The 15,953-nt window shown below is 41.7% G+C and overlaps 1 protein-coding gene across 6 annotated transcripts in view; it reads right to left on the bottom strand.

Annotated features, from left to right (window-relative positions):
* Positions 1 to 15,953, bottom strand: part of rbfox1 (RNA binding fox-1 homolog 1) — a 109,404-nt gene that overhangs the window by 63,883 nt on the left and 29,568 nt on the right. For 5 of the 6 annotated variants that reach the window (XM_084072826.1, XM_084072824.1, XM_084072827.1 and 2 more), the window contains exons 3-4: positions 2,836 to 2,982; positions 779 to 832 (exon numbers count right to left, since the gene is read on the bottom strand). In XM_084072826.1, the coding sequence (XP_083928952.1) occupies positions 779 to 832; positions 2,836 to 2,982 (201 nt within the window). The remainder of the gene's footprint in view (positions 1 to 778; positions 833 to 2,835; positions 2,983 to 15,953) is intronic. The other variant, XM_084072825.1, reaches the window with a different exon arrangement.

Here is a 15,953-nt window from a genome sequence, read left to right as displayed (position 1 = left end):
TGTACAAAATATATGTTCAGCGCATTTTTGACAATAAAAAAGTCAATCAATCAATGTTCTCATTGTATGAAGAGTTATGTTCCCTTGAATGAATTACAATGCAGGTCTGGACCACATAGCTATAGGAGCCATGGTCTGCAGGCTGACGCACTGCCCGTCCAATACCCACAAACTCAGGCAGAAACCTTGTATCTCCATATTTCTATTTCTATTTTTAGTACGATCTACAAGTTGCTGATCTACAAGCTCACAATTGATTGATTGATTGAACATTTTTATTAGGCAAAATAATGTAAAACAACACAGTTACATTTATAATACTTTTGTCTAAAAGGTCCGACCAAAAAAGTCCTTGCGGACTTGTTTCCGTTGGGGTCCTTGAATTAATTTCATAGACAATGTGCCACATCGCTTTTGTGCCACACTCTTGTAGGACGAAATAAGGCAATAAGGCCTTGCCTTTTTTCATATTTTAGAAGCATTTTGAAAGTGAAAGCTAACGTGGTTTAAGTGTGAGGGTTTAACTGATGAAAAGTATTAGCAAGAGCTCATGACTATAGAATAACTACATTGGATCCATTGGAAGACGGGATCTTTTTTTTCCTCTTCCATTTCCTGAAAAGTAACCGTTTTGGACGTACGAGTTTTCCACCCGACAGCCACAAAACAATAAAACACACATGATCTTAATGGAAACCAGAACAGTACTGGTCTCTCCTGGACCAGACACGTTGAACACACAGCAGCTTTAAAAGGTAGAAACAGAAGGAGCGTTTACCTTGGAGCCACGTTCGTTGAAAATGATTTCCACGTCTAAGATTTTGCCAAATTGCTGCAAAAGAAATGGAGAGAAAGACGTGTTATTATTTTTTGTTGGACATTTCACATGTTTCACAATTCTCATGTCATGTTCTTTTTTGTTTCTTGATTTGTTTTTTCTCGACTCAAATGTTATGGATGTGATTTGGATAGCATGTTGTTTATACCGATGGTAGGTTAATTGTTTACGTTGTATCCTATATAGTTCCAATGTACAGAATGTTATTTAGAATTGCAACTTTCTCATGTCAAGGACCCCCAAATTGACAATTATTAGCCCGCGGACCCCCATTTGAAAAGATATGCCAGGGACCCCCCATAAGATAAGATAAGATATTTACGGCTCTTAGCATTGAATTTCAACCATTTTCATTTCAAGGACCCCCAGTTTGACATGCATTTTAGGCTAAGGACCCCCTTTTAATGGCATTTCTATCTCTGGGACCCCAATTTATATTCTAAAATCAATGCTAATTTAACTCTGAGTGTACAAATGGAACCAAATGGACCCGTTAGGGTCCATTTGGTTCCTAACTATCCATCATTTAGCTGGGGACCCCCTGGAACTCCCTCAAGGACCCCTGGGGGTCCCCGGACCCCACTTTGAGAACCAATGGTTTAGACAGATGCTACTGTAGGTTCATTGTTTACCTGGTATCCTATAGCATCTTGAAGCACTGCACTGCTCTCTCTGCACTCCATTCTTGTGACTATTTACCTTGTTTGTTATGAGTCGGTTTGGATAAGAGCATCTGCTAAATGCCTAAATTGTAAATTGTTTGTAACGCAGCTATAGACAATCTCACTAAGACCATCCTCTACTTCTAAAAGACTTCAAGGTCTGCTTGTCCTTCCTTTGAAATTCCCAATTTATTCATAAAAAAAGAGAGAAACATTTCTCTCAGTGGAGTGTCATAAAAGCAGGCCTGCAGTAGATATATTGTTGTATTGAACACTTATTTCTTTCCCCCAAAATCCTTGCGCTTGAGCGTATGTGCTTTAAAATCCTGAGAGTTCAGTTAACTCTGAGATAATGATTGTAAAACATTTGTACATTCTCAGAGTTAGTTATATTCCATCAACTCTGTGTCTCAGAGTGGGGCTTTTTTTTATATATATTTTTTTTTATATAAACAATGGATTCTATTACAGCAGGCTAACTTTCCAGGAAGAGAAAGGCCTGCAGTTTCTATTAGCTTGGAATCCCCATCGATGATGTCATTGGTTTCGGGAACTATTCGTAGCCCACCATGAGACAAGTAAGATGGAAATGATCCCAGTTTAGAATGAGCATTATAGTGAGGACCGATTATATGAAGATAACGTTGAAAATGGGTGAAGAGATCCTATATAACACTGAGGTTTTTACAGTGTGCAGGATCAGAGTGTGTGACCGAGAGGACGTACATGCAGACATGCATATAAATGGCACCAAACGGACAAGTAAGGGTCTGTAACTCTCAGAGTGTACGAATGGAACCAAATGGACCCTTGCGGGTCCATTTGGTTCCATTCGTGAACTCTCAGAGTTAAAGGAGTAGTTCACCCAAAAAAGGACGTATTTTCTATCAATATATTAGAATAAATGATCTGCACACCAATATTGCTGCTCCCAAATGCACGCTTACTTACGTAAACGTGCATTCGGAAGCAGCAATATTGGCGTGCAGATCTTTTATTCTTATATACCGTTACTGTTTTTGATCCAGCACCCATCCTAGTAGGTCTGGGATGTGTGTGTCTTTTGGCTGTTTATCAGCTTCTTTCTCAACTTTATTTTCTATCAATTACTCACCCCATGAAGCCTTGAATTCATGGAGATCTTTTAGTTTTTGTTGCATTCCTAATATAAGCCAATAAGACTCAATTGAGACTCCAACAGTGCGACAAAAACAAAATAAATCTCCATGAATTCAAGGGTTCATGGAGTGTGTAATTGATAGAAAATACATACTGTATTGTTTTGGGTGAACTACTCCTTTAAGAGAGAGTTAAATAATCAGAGTGCAGACGTACTCCAAACATTTGCCTGAGGTCTGGGTCCCTGAACCTGAAGGGGATGTTGGAGACGTGCAGCCTCTTGGGCTGCGTCTTGCTGTCTGTGTTTTCAGATACAGTCTGCGTCTGCTGCTGGCTTTCTGTCTGGGCCGCGTCATCTGTCTGCTAGAGAACACACGCGCACACACACACACACACACACACACACAGAGACACGCACGCACGTACACACACGGGAGAAGAAGGATGCGGGTGAGATTTGAATGGACTCAATCTATCAGTCAGACAGTTATTATCAGTGATAAAATGTACCCGCTTTAGGCTTGTTTTCTACCCAACGTTATCTGTTCATAAAGGAGATGCATCGTGCTCCTCGTTTGTTTCATCTGATGAATTAATTTGTAATTGCCTTCGTGTTTCGTTTCTTAAAGACGTATTTTTCTAGACTTTCTTTTTAAGTGCATATTATTGACATTTGAAAAGAACAAACACTTTGGTAAGCACATATCTAATGACTTATAGCAGATTTTATATACTGTAGTCCAGTGTTTCCCAAACTTTTTGGCTCCATACCCAAAAGAGAAATTAGATGTTTGGGACCCAAACAAGTGAAAATAGCAGATCTACAAGCTCAAAGCAAAAAAAGAGGGGGATATTTACTCGCGACCAATACAAATTGGTCCGCCCACTTTAGGAAACAGTGCTGTAGTCTTTAGTCAGTGGTGGACTGAAAGTGGTGGACCGCTGGTGGTCCTTGAGGGGGTTCCAGGGGGTCCCCAGCAAGAGGTGTTAATACATTTTCACCCCTTTATCCATATTGTATACGTTGGCTATTCAAAAATAGCAAATATACAAGCTCATTTTTGAACATTTTCGAAAAATCTTGAAAGTGTTTTGAAGAATTTTGTAGAATTTCGATCACAAATCTTCTCTTCTGGGGGTCCCTGGCACAGAACATTTTCAGATGGGGGTCCGCGGCCAAATGTATATGAATTTAGGGGTCCTTGGCATGTAAAAAGGTTGAAAACCACTGGGTTAAAGCAATGACAGACCATCTAATCCTCCTATCAATTTTGGATTCATTTTTTTCTGCATCCAAACTCTTCTCGTGGGACATTTTGCCAGAGCTGATTCATTTTCCCACAATTTACATTACGGCATTTTAATTCCCAACACACAGTCCCACTGTCAGGCTGCCTAGTTCAACCACAGACATAAGTGCTGTTGGCCACACATCAGCTACACTGGAACACAGTCAAATCCCCAGTGTTAATTTAACTCAGAGCGCGTACAAAATAGAACCAAATGGACCCGAATTGGTATGACAGCTGTGCTATGTATTTATTGAAAATATTATTGTTTTTGAAGTTTCTATGATTCTGTTTGTTACTGTGCGTCTAAATTGACAAGATACAATCATAACAAAGATAATAATTTTGAATTTCAAGTACAACAGCTATGCGCACGCACGCACGCACACACACACACACACACACACACACACACACACACACACACACACACACACACACACACACACACACAGTGGTGGAAAAGTAAATTGGCAGTGGTGGGAAGAAAATCACCCGCGTTGTGAGCTTGTAAATCTGCTATTTTTTTAAAAGCAAATACACATTTTTGATGGGAAAGAAAACAAAAGGCCGGGCCGTTAACGCCGTTACCGGGCTAAGTTAACGGCGCACTCTTATCGCGCGATAAAAAAATTACCGCCGTTAATCTATTCTCAAAGTTGGGTCTGGGAGCCAAGTACATTAGCTTTACTCTGTGTGTGTGTGTGTGTGTGTGTCCGCGCCCGAGCGGGGGGGGGGGGGGGGGGGGGGGGGGGGGGACTCTGCATGTAGCGTTGATTTATTTTCAACTTGTTGAAAGTGTGTGTGTGTGTGTGTGTGTGTGTGTGTGTGTGCGCGCGCGCGCGCGCGCGATGTGTTTGTGTGACGAGCACAGATGCGTGTGTCAGTCCTCCTACCTGCTGCTTAGAGTTAGAGGAGCTGCACTCGCTCGCCTCTCATTGAAAATGAATGTCCTTAATGTAACAAGCTGCCTAAAGCCTTCTGTATGAAAAGCTTGACTGTTTATGTCCATTCGTCGGATTGACGTTCGTTTTATTGAACTCAGTGATTTTCCGCGACTTGTCTTTCACTTAGAATCAAATGTCCGTCAAGTCAAACGAGAGTAACACTTGATTCCGGACGGTTGGCCTTCAAATTAAGAGCGTATGTCCCGTTTTACTTTAGGTCAGAGAAATTCAAAATAAGAGTGCACTGACTTGCTTTTTTTTTTAAGAAGAAGAATGCTCAGTTTTCATTTTTGCTACACTTAGAATATCAAATAAAAAGAGTGAACCAAAGAAATAGGATACTTAAAGTTAAGAGTGATACTGACTTGTTATAGAAGTTTTTTGAAGAATGCTTAGTTTTCAATGTTGCTGCACTTAGAATATCAAATAACAAGTGTGGGAACCCAATAGCACTTAAATAGTGATAATGACAGTTTTTTTTAATTTATAATTTGACGTTGCAACACTTAAAATATAGAATATGACATTTTAACGGTAATATCGTATATCGTATCGATATCGCAATATTTGATGGACTCATGGTGTAATGGGCAACCTGGCCTGAGAAACGTAAGGAGGAAAGAAAAAGCAAGGCCTTACTTCTGGTCATTATTTGGGTAGAACACACATATTTTGAATGCCTTCGGCAGACTTCAAATGAGCCATTTTAATCTAGATTAATCTAGATTAACTCCAGGATTGCAGATAGATTAATCTAGATTAAAAAAATTAATCTGTGCCCACCTCTTTTTATTTTTGGTACTTTTTTACTTTTATAATTTTGTAAAATTCTATGTATTTCTGCTATTGCTACTTTAACTTAAAAGACTCACTTTGTACCTTTTTTTATGAATACAATTTAATTATGTCCAACCTGTATGGCAGAGCATGTTAATACAATATAACTTATACAATTGGGATGGTTGTATTTTGTCTCCCTGCTCTTCTATTGAGACATTTAGATCGTGTCAAAGGTCATGTCTCACCTAGACACAGGATCTGACACAAATTTTGACCTGATGGTCAAAATTAAATTTATCCCCCGAGCAAGCAGGCCGGCTCTATTAGCTCAATGGTAAAACATGTCAGCACTTGAGCAGGAAACCGGGTTCAAATCCGGGGTAGAAGAGGAAAGTTACATAGCGTAGTGCTGCTTTAAGTAAAATAATCTGAGTACTTATTCCACCACTGGCACATGCACACACACACTCACACATATTTCCCCATGGACGGTGTTTGTGCAGCCAGACACAGAGAGGGGCAGAGAGACATCCACAGCACGTCAGGCAAGGCAAAGTATGGAATTTTGTGAGTACTACTCGCACCATGCAGCCCTGTGTGAGCAAAACCCAAATGGTTTCATCAGCATTTTGACCTTACAAACTTCACGCTCCAGAAAGCCACAATGCATAACACACACAGTCACACTGGGACCTGAAACTGTCTAACAATGTTGCGACTATAGGCTCAGCTAGCTTTTACTGTCATAAATCACAGCACTGTGACTTCCTATGTCGAGAACAGATATGAGCAGTATTTCATCCAACGACTCTTGGATTGAATAAATGCATTTATTGAGTATTAACATAAAATAAATTGAGCATAAAAATATCTATATGCATATTTCTCCCTGTAAGCGTGAACATATTTCAATAAATAAATGATCTGCCAAAGAGATATTACAGGGAATGAATAGACACCCCCGCCACCCCAGGGAATCGTATAGAAACAGCCCACAGGTGGATGCTGGGGTGGTGGTGGGAGCGCATTAAAACTTAATAGAGCAAAGCTTAAAGCAGTAGCAGCAGATGTAGCAAGATGGCAGAGCAGCAGCAAAAAAAAACAATAGTGCAGTAAGCAAGGAGGTTTAAATAGCCTGCACCAATCAGAAGGAGTGAGCATGATGACTAATCAGGATTTGCCGCTGCTCTAACCACGCGTCGACAGGCTTTCAAAGCGGAGGAAAGCCTGGTTTTAATTCTAAAAACTGAACCGGGTGATCCAGTCTAGAAAAAATGGTGAACAAATGGTTTCCGGTTGTGTGTTCCCGGTTGGCGTTGCACTGTTTTTGTTCCCATACATAACACAAATCAATTAGTTTAGCCTCGCTAGTCGTGCTACGAGTTACGAGTTATACCAAACGATTATCATACCAAAGGGAACAAAACGATGATATCAAACTAAACACATTTTAAACAAGGGGATTCATTTCGGGGGTGCACCGGCGCTCTGGTTTCCGCCATGGTATCCGCCGTGGGTTCCGTGGGTTGTATCCGTTCTAGACCTGATCAGAAAACCGGAAAAGCAGTTGATCTGACGATGCGCTATGAGCTTGTATACTGTATATATGAGTTGTCTGCCTGAAAAGCTCAGCAGGCTTTGCGTCATATCAGCAGAAGATCTGTTTGGTGTTAAAACCAGATCCCTCACATTTCTACGTGGAGTCGGAGTAGAATCTTCAGTCCTCCTGATGGCATGTTTATTTGTTCATTTGTTTGACCAAATGGATTTGGTTCCATTTGTACGCTCTCTCTCTCTGAGTTAAATGAACATTGTGAAGCTGTGCAGCAGCAGATGAGTATTATAGAGAGAGACAGCAGGGAAAGGAGGGCAGTGAGAGGAGATGACATGTATCTGTGCCTTACGGTTTATTTTTATCATTTATTTACAGTGTGTGCGACGTTTATTTAAAGACCCGAGCCACCAGGACACTGCATCTATTTAGATCTCTCTCTCTGTGTGTGCGTGTGTGTGTGTGTGTGTGTGTGTGTGTTATTTGGTGCCTTGCTTGAAATGTTAATATTGTGGATTACTAAACAGAAAGTACATGTTCTGGTCGGGATACCTATTTCGTCCAATGAGGAGAGAGGACTCATACTTATATTTTTTAATCAGCATCCCCATTAAAACTTTTTAATTGCATTTGAACACAGTGTGCGGATGTCTTTTCTTTCATTAAATCAGCAGACAAAATAGAAACTGGGACACTATCAACTTGAAAATTGTTCTCTCTCCCGATTGGAATAAATTGGCATTTTCTGTTCATGCTGGAGATGTTTTATTGTAATGTTTTTCATCTAAAATAAGAAAAAATATCACTATAAATTGTATAAATTGACAATTAAGACTCTAGGATTTAGCAGTGTACATTTAATCCCTCTGAAGGCCAGTGTTGTTTTATCTCTGTGTTGTGTGTGATTTATTATATCCTGCCAATGAGAGAGAGAGAGAGAGAGAGAGAGAGAGAGAGAGAGAGAGAGAGAGAGAGATAAATGACAGGGTTTATGATGTGACAAGGGTTAGAAGCGGAATTGAACTTGCATCAAATCACATCTACTGTTTACACTGTAAACAGTAGATGTGATTTGTTACACAGTAAAACTCAGTGTTCATATCCCTTTGTAACTATGTGACTGTTGCATTTAACTCAGGATTTGTTTTACAGGGTGCTGTGTGAGTTATTGTCTGTGGTAGGCCGGCCGTCCAAAGTACAAGTCTGGTAATCAAAATGTACTTGAGTAAAAGTACAAAAGTATTGGCATCAAAAAATACTTAAAGTACCAAAAGTAAAAGGTACTCATTATGCATAATGTCCCGTTTCAAAAAGTTATCATGTCTAAAATGTATAAAAATCGTTTCGAAAATAGCAGATCTTCAAGCACACACAAATGTGTCGCATTGCGACGTGTTGTGAGCTTGTAGATTGTCTATTTTCAAATAGCCAAAGTTTAAATAGGGTTGAAGTGGTTAATGTATGTTTGGTAATAATAATCAAAATCTACATACTGCATATTACATACTACACTAGTAACTAAAGGCCGTAGAATACGCTTTCGTCCATGTCTGTCTATCCGTGTCTATCCGTGTTTATCCGTGTGTGTGTGTGTGTGTGTGTGTGTGTGTGTGTGTGTGTGTGTGTGTGTGTGTGTGTGTGTGTGTGTGTGTGTGTGTGTGTGTGTGTGTGTGTGCGCGCACACATTCACATACACACACACTCTCACACGGGCGAGAAACATTGCATGCACACTCTCTGTAGGCCAAAGAAGAATGGCTTCATGGTGGCGCTATAACAGCCCACTCCGTATTTTGGCCTAAAACTGTTGAACCCTAGGTCGTACAAAACAATTCCCTGGATCATGACATAACCCCCCATATAAATCCTGGCCATTTGTGCCAGAATGCATTTTCCGGCAAGTTTGCCATATCTTCAAAACACATCTTGCTACTACTCCTATACATTTTGTCCAAAACTCACACACTCATTATGTCGGGGTCATCCCTATGTTCCCCGGGTTCTATGTTCCCCCGGGAGCGCATTTTTCTAGTTGGTACACACTTGAGTCATTAGCTAAACAGGAGGAACTTGGACCGGAATTAATTGTTTGCATGTTCGCTTGTATGGTGCACACTAGCACGCACATGCACCCACACACACACACACACACACACGCACCCACACCCCCACACACACACACACACACACACACACACACACACACACACACACACACACACACACACACACACACACACACACACACACACACACACACACACACACACACACACACACACACACACACACGCACACACACACACACACACACACACAGCAGTAGTTGGTGTTTGTCCTTTACCTCTCTGTGTGAGAAAGATCAATGGCTGGTAAACAAAACAAAAAGATCACTCCAGAGAGCCCCGGTGTGCGTGTGTGTGTGTGTGTGTGTCCCGGTGTGTGTGTGTTCGTCCGTGTCCCGGTGTGTGTGTGTGTGTGTGTGTGTGTGTATGTGTGTGTATGTGTGTGCGTGCGTGCGTGCGTGCGTGCGTGCGTGCGTGCGTGCGTGCGTGCGTGCGTGCGTGCGTGCGTGCGTGCGTGCATGTGTGGCATGTGCACGCGTGCATCCCCACATACACACCTGCGTGCCTATGCTCTTCAAACACAGTATTGGAAGGTATTTTTTCCTGTCCTCTAGTGTCTCTGTCTCTGTTAACATCAATTCTAAATAGAACTCTAACAATGAATCCCCAGTAATTGCATTTTGAACTCACAACAGAATGTGCATAATAGCAGTGATATGAGCCAGTGTCTGGAGCAATGGTTCCCAACCTCTCCTTGTCACTTATTAAAAGACCGGGAACGCATCTGTGTCATTTTTAGATTCCTTTGGCTAACCAAAAACAGATATACAAGCTCATAGAGCGGCACCGAGTGCCACGCTATGAGCTTGTAGATCTACTATTTTTGAAAAATCGTGAAAATGTGTGCAAGTCCAAAGAAATTGAAAATCTTTTTAAATGTAATATTTGTTTTTAAATAAGAAGTAAAAAAAAGGGATATTTACTTGAACGCCGCGACCCATGTTCGGTAACCACTGTCTTAACCTAGCCTCAAAACCACGCACACCTGGGCGAAACACCTGGGAAAGAGAGAGTCGTACATGTTGCAGCCAGGTGAGGCTCATTAGCCTCACACACTGGTGCCCTCCTACCCTTTAATAACAAAACGACTTTGTCTTCATGGAGCAGTATATCTTTGAACCGCGCGCTGTCTGTCTCTTCCTGGCTGTCTGTGTGTGTGTGTGTGTGTGTGTGTGTGTGTGTGTGTGTGTGTGTGTGTGTGTGTGTGTGTGTGTGTGTGTGTGTGTGTGTGTGTGTTCAAGTCACGGGGACCGCAGATGGGTTTCTGACCCCCGGAACGATGGAAAGCTTACTTTATTGAAAGGAACAGGGGAAATGTATAGGCAATGGAAAGTCCAGGGGTCTGCCTGCCTGGCTGCCAGACCTCCAGCCCACTGCATAACCTACTTACTAAATCCTTTGCTGTCGGGTGGAAAACTTGTATGTCCAACAAAACGTTATTTTCAGGAGACGGGGAAAAAAAATCACCTGTGTTCCAGTGGTTCCAATTTAGAAATGATTTTGTCACAAGATCTTGTTAATACTCTCTCTATGTTTCATTGATTCAATGTTTATAAAACCCACAGATACACTTAACCACTTTCACTTACTTACTTCCTTTCATGATTTATTTTTAAATATATAGTGAAATTAGCAGATCTGTCTGCGAGCTCACTAAACGCAGGGACGTGCACAGATAGACTCTAGGTGGTGCTACAGCACCTGCCCTTTGCATAACCACTCGAAACCTAGCATCCCTTTTCTGAGGAGAACTTTAGCCAAAAATAGCCGATCTACAAGCCCACAACGCCTCGCACTGCGAGGCGTTGTGGGCTTGTAGATCGGCTATTTTTGGAAAAGAGGTACAGGTGTAGAGGGAAAAAAGAGCAGACCAAGTAAACAAAAAAAAAGTATAATTTACTTGAGCACCTGCCCCTCAAAATGTCTGTGCACGCCACTGACTAAACGTCACACGGTGAGCTTGCAAGTCGGCTATTTTCACTATGTATTTTGCAACGGCAAAGTAAGATATTCATTTATGGTGGAAGAAAAAAGTTGAAATATGGAGATACAAGATTTCTGCCCGACAACGACACAAAGAGACAGACTACTTTCCATTCCTCCATCCGTCCCTCTCTCTCTCTCTCTCTCTCTCTCTCTCTTTCTCCAGAACAATTCTGGGCTCCTGGCCAGCTAGAAATTCAGCCTTGGCGTGTGTGTGTGTGTGTGTGTGTGTGTGTGTGTGTGTGTGTGTGTGTGTGTGTGTGTGTGTGTGTGTGTGTGTGTGTGTGTGTGTGTGTGTGTGTGTGTGTGTGTGTGTGTGTGTGTGTGTGTGTCCTAATGAACTGTAATCTTTGTGTGTGCTTATAAAGAAACAGTTCACTCCCAAAATGATCAATTTCTGTATCAGTTGAAACGCGGGTAAAGGTGACCAGTTCCTAAAACAGCTAAATTGATCTATGAATTCATTAAATCTCTGTGAGTGAGTGAGTCACCAGTGCATCTCGAGAACCGAACCGACCGATCTATTTGAAACTAATCGGATTAGCGACTAGATAAATCCACAAATGGCCATACATGGATTACCCTGATGTCATCCACATACAGTATGACGTCATCGTACTGATGTCATAGACTGGCCTGTACTCCGTATTTGGCCATGCCTCACACGGAACACCATGGGCACAAACGGGACACATAACAGACAGATAGACGGGTACAATGCGTACTCTGACAATGGGTACAATGGGTGAGGCGTACATTCCGAACCTGCATCATTCCCGAGTAGTTGTGTCAAAGCAGTGGTTCTCAACCAGTGGTCCAGGGACCACCAGTGGTCCTTGAGGGGGTTCCAGGTGGTCCCCAGCTAAATGATGAAGACCTGTTAAAAGGAATTATCCTTATCCTAAGAGAGCGTAAACTCTTGAGAGCGTAAAATGAAACCAAATGGACCCTTATAAATCTTTAACTCTTGAGAGCGTAAAATGAAACCAAATGGATTTTACGGGTCCATTTGGTTTCATTTTGCGCTCTCAAGAGTAAAATCATTGTTAAACATCTGCATTACTTAATTAAAGAATTGTTATTTGTTCAATGTTTGCCTGTTATCTCTCCTATGGTACCAACATCAATACAGCATAGAATTGTGGACAAAAATTGTATCCAACGATAAAAAAAAAATCTAAGTTTTGGGTCTGAGAGTCTAAATCTCCTCAAATGGTCCTTCCGTGGCTCATTAAATAATGGACCTTGATACGAAACGGGTTGAAAACCACTGTTTTAAAGTACTAATACAATGAATACACACAGCTCGCTGTTTGCGTTTATATTTAAGCGTTTGTATTTAAGTTTTGCTTAAATAATGGTGTTTATATTTTAACTCAGTGCAACTGTTTAGCTTTAGGAGATTTGGATTATGCTGTATGGAGTCATTTTGAAGTCATTTTTGGCTTATTATAATTTTTATCTAAAAGACTGGTCACCATTGGCTTCAGTTGCTTTGGACTCAGTTGCTTCATAGTTTTGCCAGCAACTTCTGTGAGTGATTTGTGGAAAATAAACTACGCTGGAGTGTACACTGGCATGGGGGAGAGTGGTTAATAATGACATAATGTTCATTTGTGGGTGAACAACAAATTGAAATCCTCAGTGTTAAAGGTGCAGGAAGTGGTTCTTTTTTTTCTTGGTTAAAATAAAGTGTTAAATAGCTTTACATTCTCATAGTAATCATTGCTTTAGAGTGTTTGTTCAGTAACAGGGGGTCTCCCCGTCTCGCCCGCTCTTTCGTAAACAGAAAACGCATTTTAATTATTAATGTAATACCGATTTGATCCAATAGGAGAGAGAACTCATACAGGATTAAACAAGTGAAATTGGAAGAGATTACACAAAAAAGTGAGCAGCTTCCAAAATTGTAACTGGAACACCATAGAACATGTGAAGCTGATAAATGGATACTTGGATGAATTGGCAACCCAACTTAAGATAAATGTTGTGTTTATTAAAGAGGTGGAGAGACAGGGAGACCCACGTTACTGAACAAACATTCTATAGCAGTGGTTCTCGACCAGTGGTCCGGGGACCACCAGTGCTCCTTGGGGGGGTACCAGGGGGTACCAGGGGGTCCCCAGCGAAATTAGTTAACATATCACAATAATTTTAACCACTTAGCTTTGGCTATTCAAAAATAGCAGATCTACAAGCTCATAGCGCGGCACCGAGTGCCGCACTATGAGCTTGTAGATCTGCTATTTTAGAAAAATCTTGAAAATGTGTGCATATATTTGAATATATATTTTAAAAAGAACATGTTTTACTCAAATCTTTGCTTCTGGTGGTCCCTCACACTAAACATTTTCAGAAGGGGGTCCAAATGTTTATCAATTTAGGGGTCCTTGGCATGAAAAAGGTTGAAAACCACTGCTTTATAGCAATGATTACTATCATAAGAGCTTAAGAGCGCAGGTCCATTTGGTTATATTTGTAGCGTTTTACTGTGTATTCATGAGGCGGAGGACAGCATAAGGCTGAAGGCCACTTACATAGATATAAACACACATATGGCCAGCAATGTACACACACACACACACACACACACACACACACACACACACACACACACACACACACACACACACACACACACACACACACACACACACACACACACACATACACCGCATCGTCCCCTTCCATCTGCACAGTGCTCCAGTGAGATGACAACATCCACCTACACTTCAGTGGAGAAATAAAACAAACAGGGTTTTATTTACGTCCCATCCCAGCCCTGCTGGCATCGTAGGACGTATCTGAGCTTGGCCGGGGTTTGGAGACATGCTGCAAGGAGCGTGCACACGCGCACACACACACACACACACACACACACACACACACACACACACACACACACACACACACACACACACACACACACACACACACACACACACACACACACACACACACACACACACACACACACACACACACACACACACACACAGGCTCATCACTGAGAAATAAAAATAGCTTATACTGTAATGGGATGTGAGAAACAGAATCTTCTGATTGAACAATGTTTCAGAGCAAGATTGTGGTGAAAGAACGAAAGAAAGAAAATAAATGCAAACAAACAAACAGACAGAGAAACAAATATACAGATAAAGAAGAGCAATACAAAGAGCAATACAAGAAAATACAAAGAAACAAATACATACAAATAAGATATATAATACAATAATACAAACTAAAGAGAAATAATTAAATAGAAAGAAAGACATTTTGTTGAACGCACCTTGATGAACACACGCACACGCGCACACACACACACACACACACACACACACACACACACACACACACACACACACACACACACACACACACACACACACACACACACACACACACACACACACACACACACACACACACGCACACACACACGCACACACACGCGCACACACACGCGCACACACACACACACACACACACACACAACCAATAAAAGGAAGCATAAAACAAAATAACAAATAAACCCAGTGCCCGCACCAGGCCATGCTGCTGACATTTGAACGCGTGCAGTGGGATCCACTTCCCCCCACGGTGCATGTTACAATGTGCATGAATTCATTCCCCGAGCGTTCATAAAGGTGTCAGTACCAATTCGGAGACAAACACATGTAGTAACCTCTCCTTGTCTATGGACCAGACAACAACCTGGCTTTTCAGGCTGGCCGCGGGGGACCTCGGCGGGACCCTACAGAGCTCTCAACGTGCTCCGGCGAGCCAGCCAAATGGAACCGAGCGTTCAACAATAACCCAACACCAAACCGTCTATTTACAAAACACAATGCACTGACCCATGAATGAAGCAGTCTGCCCGGGATATCTGCTGAGCTCCAAACATATAAAACTACCTGATGCACACAGTACAAATCTACCTCATGGTGGTAAACGTATGATTTCCTATATACTGTACGAGAAATGATGGCACTCGTGTTTGTAATTTAAACTACGGTTTTGTGTTTGCACACATTTTATACAGGCAATTCATTCTAGTTTTTGGTAATGGGTAGGGTAACAGAATCAGAATCAGGTTTATTTATCACATGTTTACAAGGTAAAAAAGTGGGTGAAATTTGTTTTTGTACATCATTCCCATCGCAACGTTAAATTCCATAGAAAGAAGAGTGGGGAGAGAGAGAAGAAGAGGGGTAGGGGGGCAAGTGGGAAGGAGATCAAACAAGAGAACAATAGAAGCCAAAAACAAGTTATCTACATATTTACAAAGTACCTGAGATAAGAGACAGACTAAGGTGCCTGAGCATAGCAGCAATGTATGTATACTGTGCATGATATACTTATAGACAGTTTGGACATCTTTCTTTTTCCTTTATTTATTCAGGGAAGCCCATTGAGAGCACGCAAGTTCAAATATGATTATTTTGGGGGGGTCACGGCCTGAAAAGGTTGAGCACCACTGTGCTAGCAGTACAGTACAGCATGTTGACAGGGCTTCATGTATCCTCCAGTGTAATGTAAGGTCCGCTGATCTGTCAGGAAGTGACTCCCCACCTGAACCCTGTGTCGCCCTCCTCACCCACTGTGCCATCTGTCCCCAATGCCACCTGTCCCCAATGCCACCTGTCCCCTGCCTACG

Source organism: Gymnoscopelus microlampas, assembly GCF_963454915.1.
Source record: "Gymnoscopelus microlampas genome assembly, chromosome: 11".
Classification (NCBI taxonomy): Eukaryota; Metazoa; Chordata; class Actinopteri; order Myctophiformes; family Myctophidae; genus Gymnoscopelus; species Gymnoscopelus microlampas.
The sequence above is the reverse complement of the archived record's forward strand: the minus strand, read 5'-3'. Positions and strand labels throughout refer to the sequence as shown.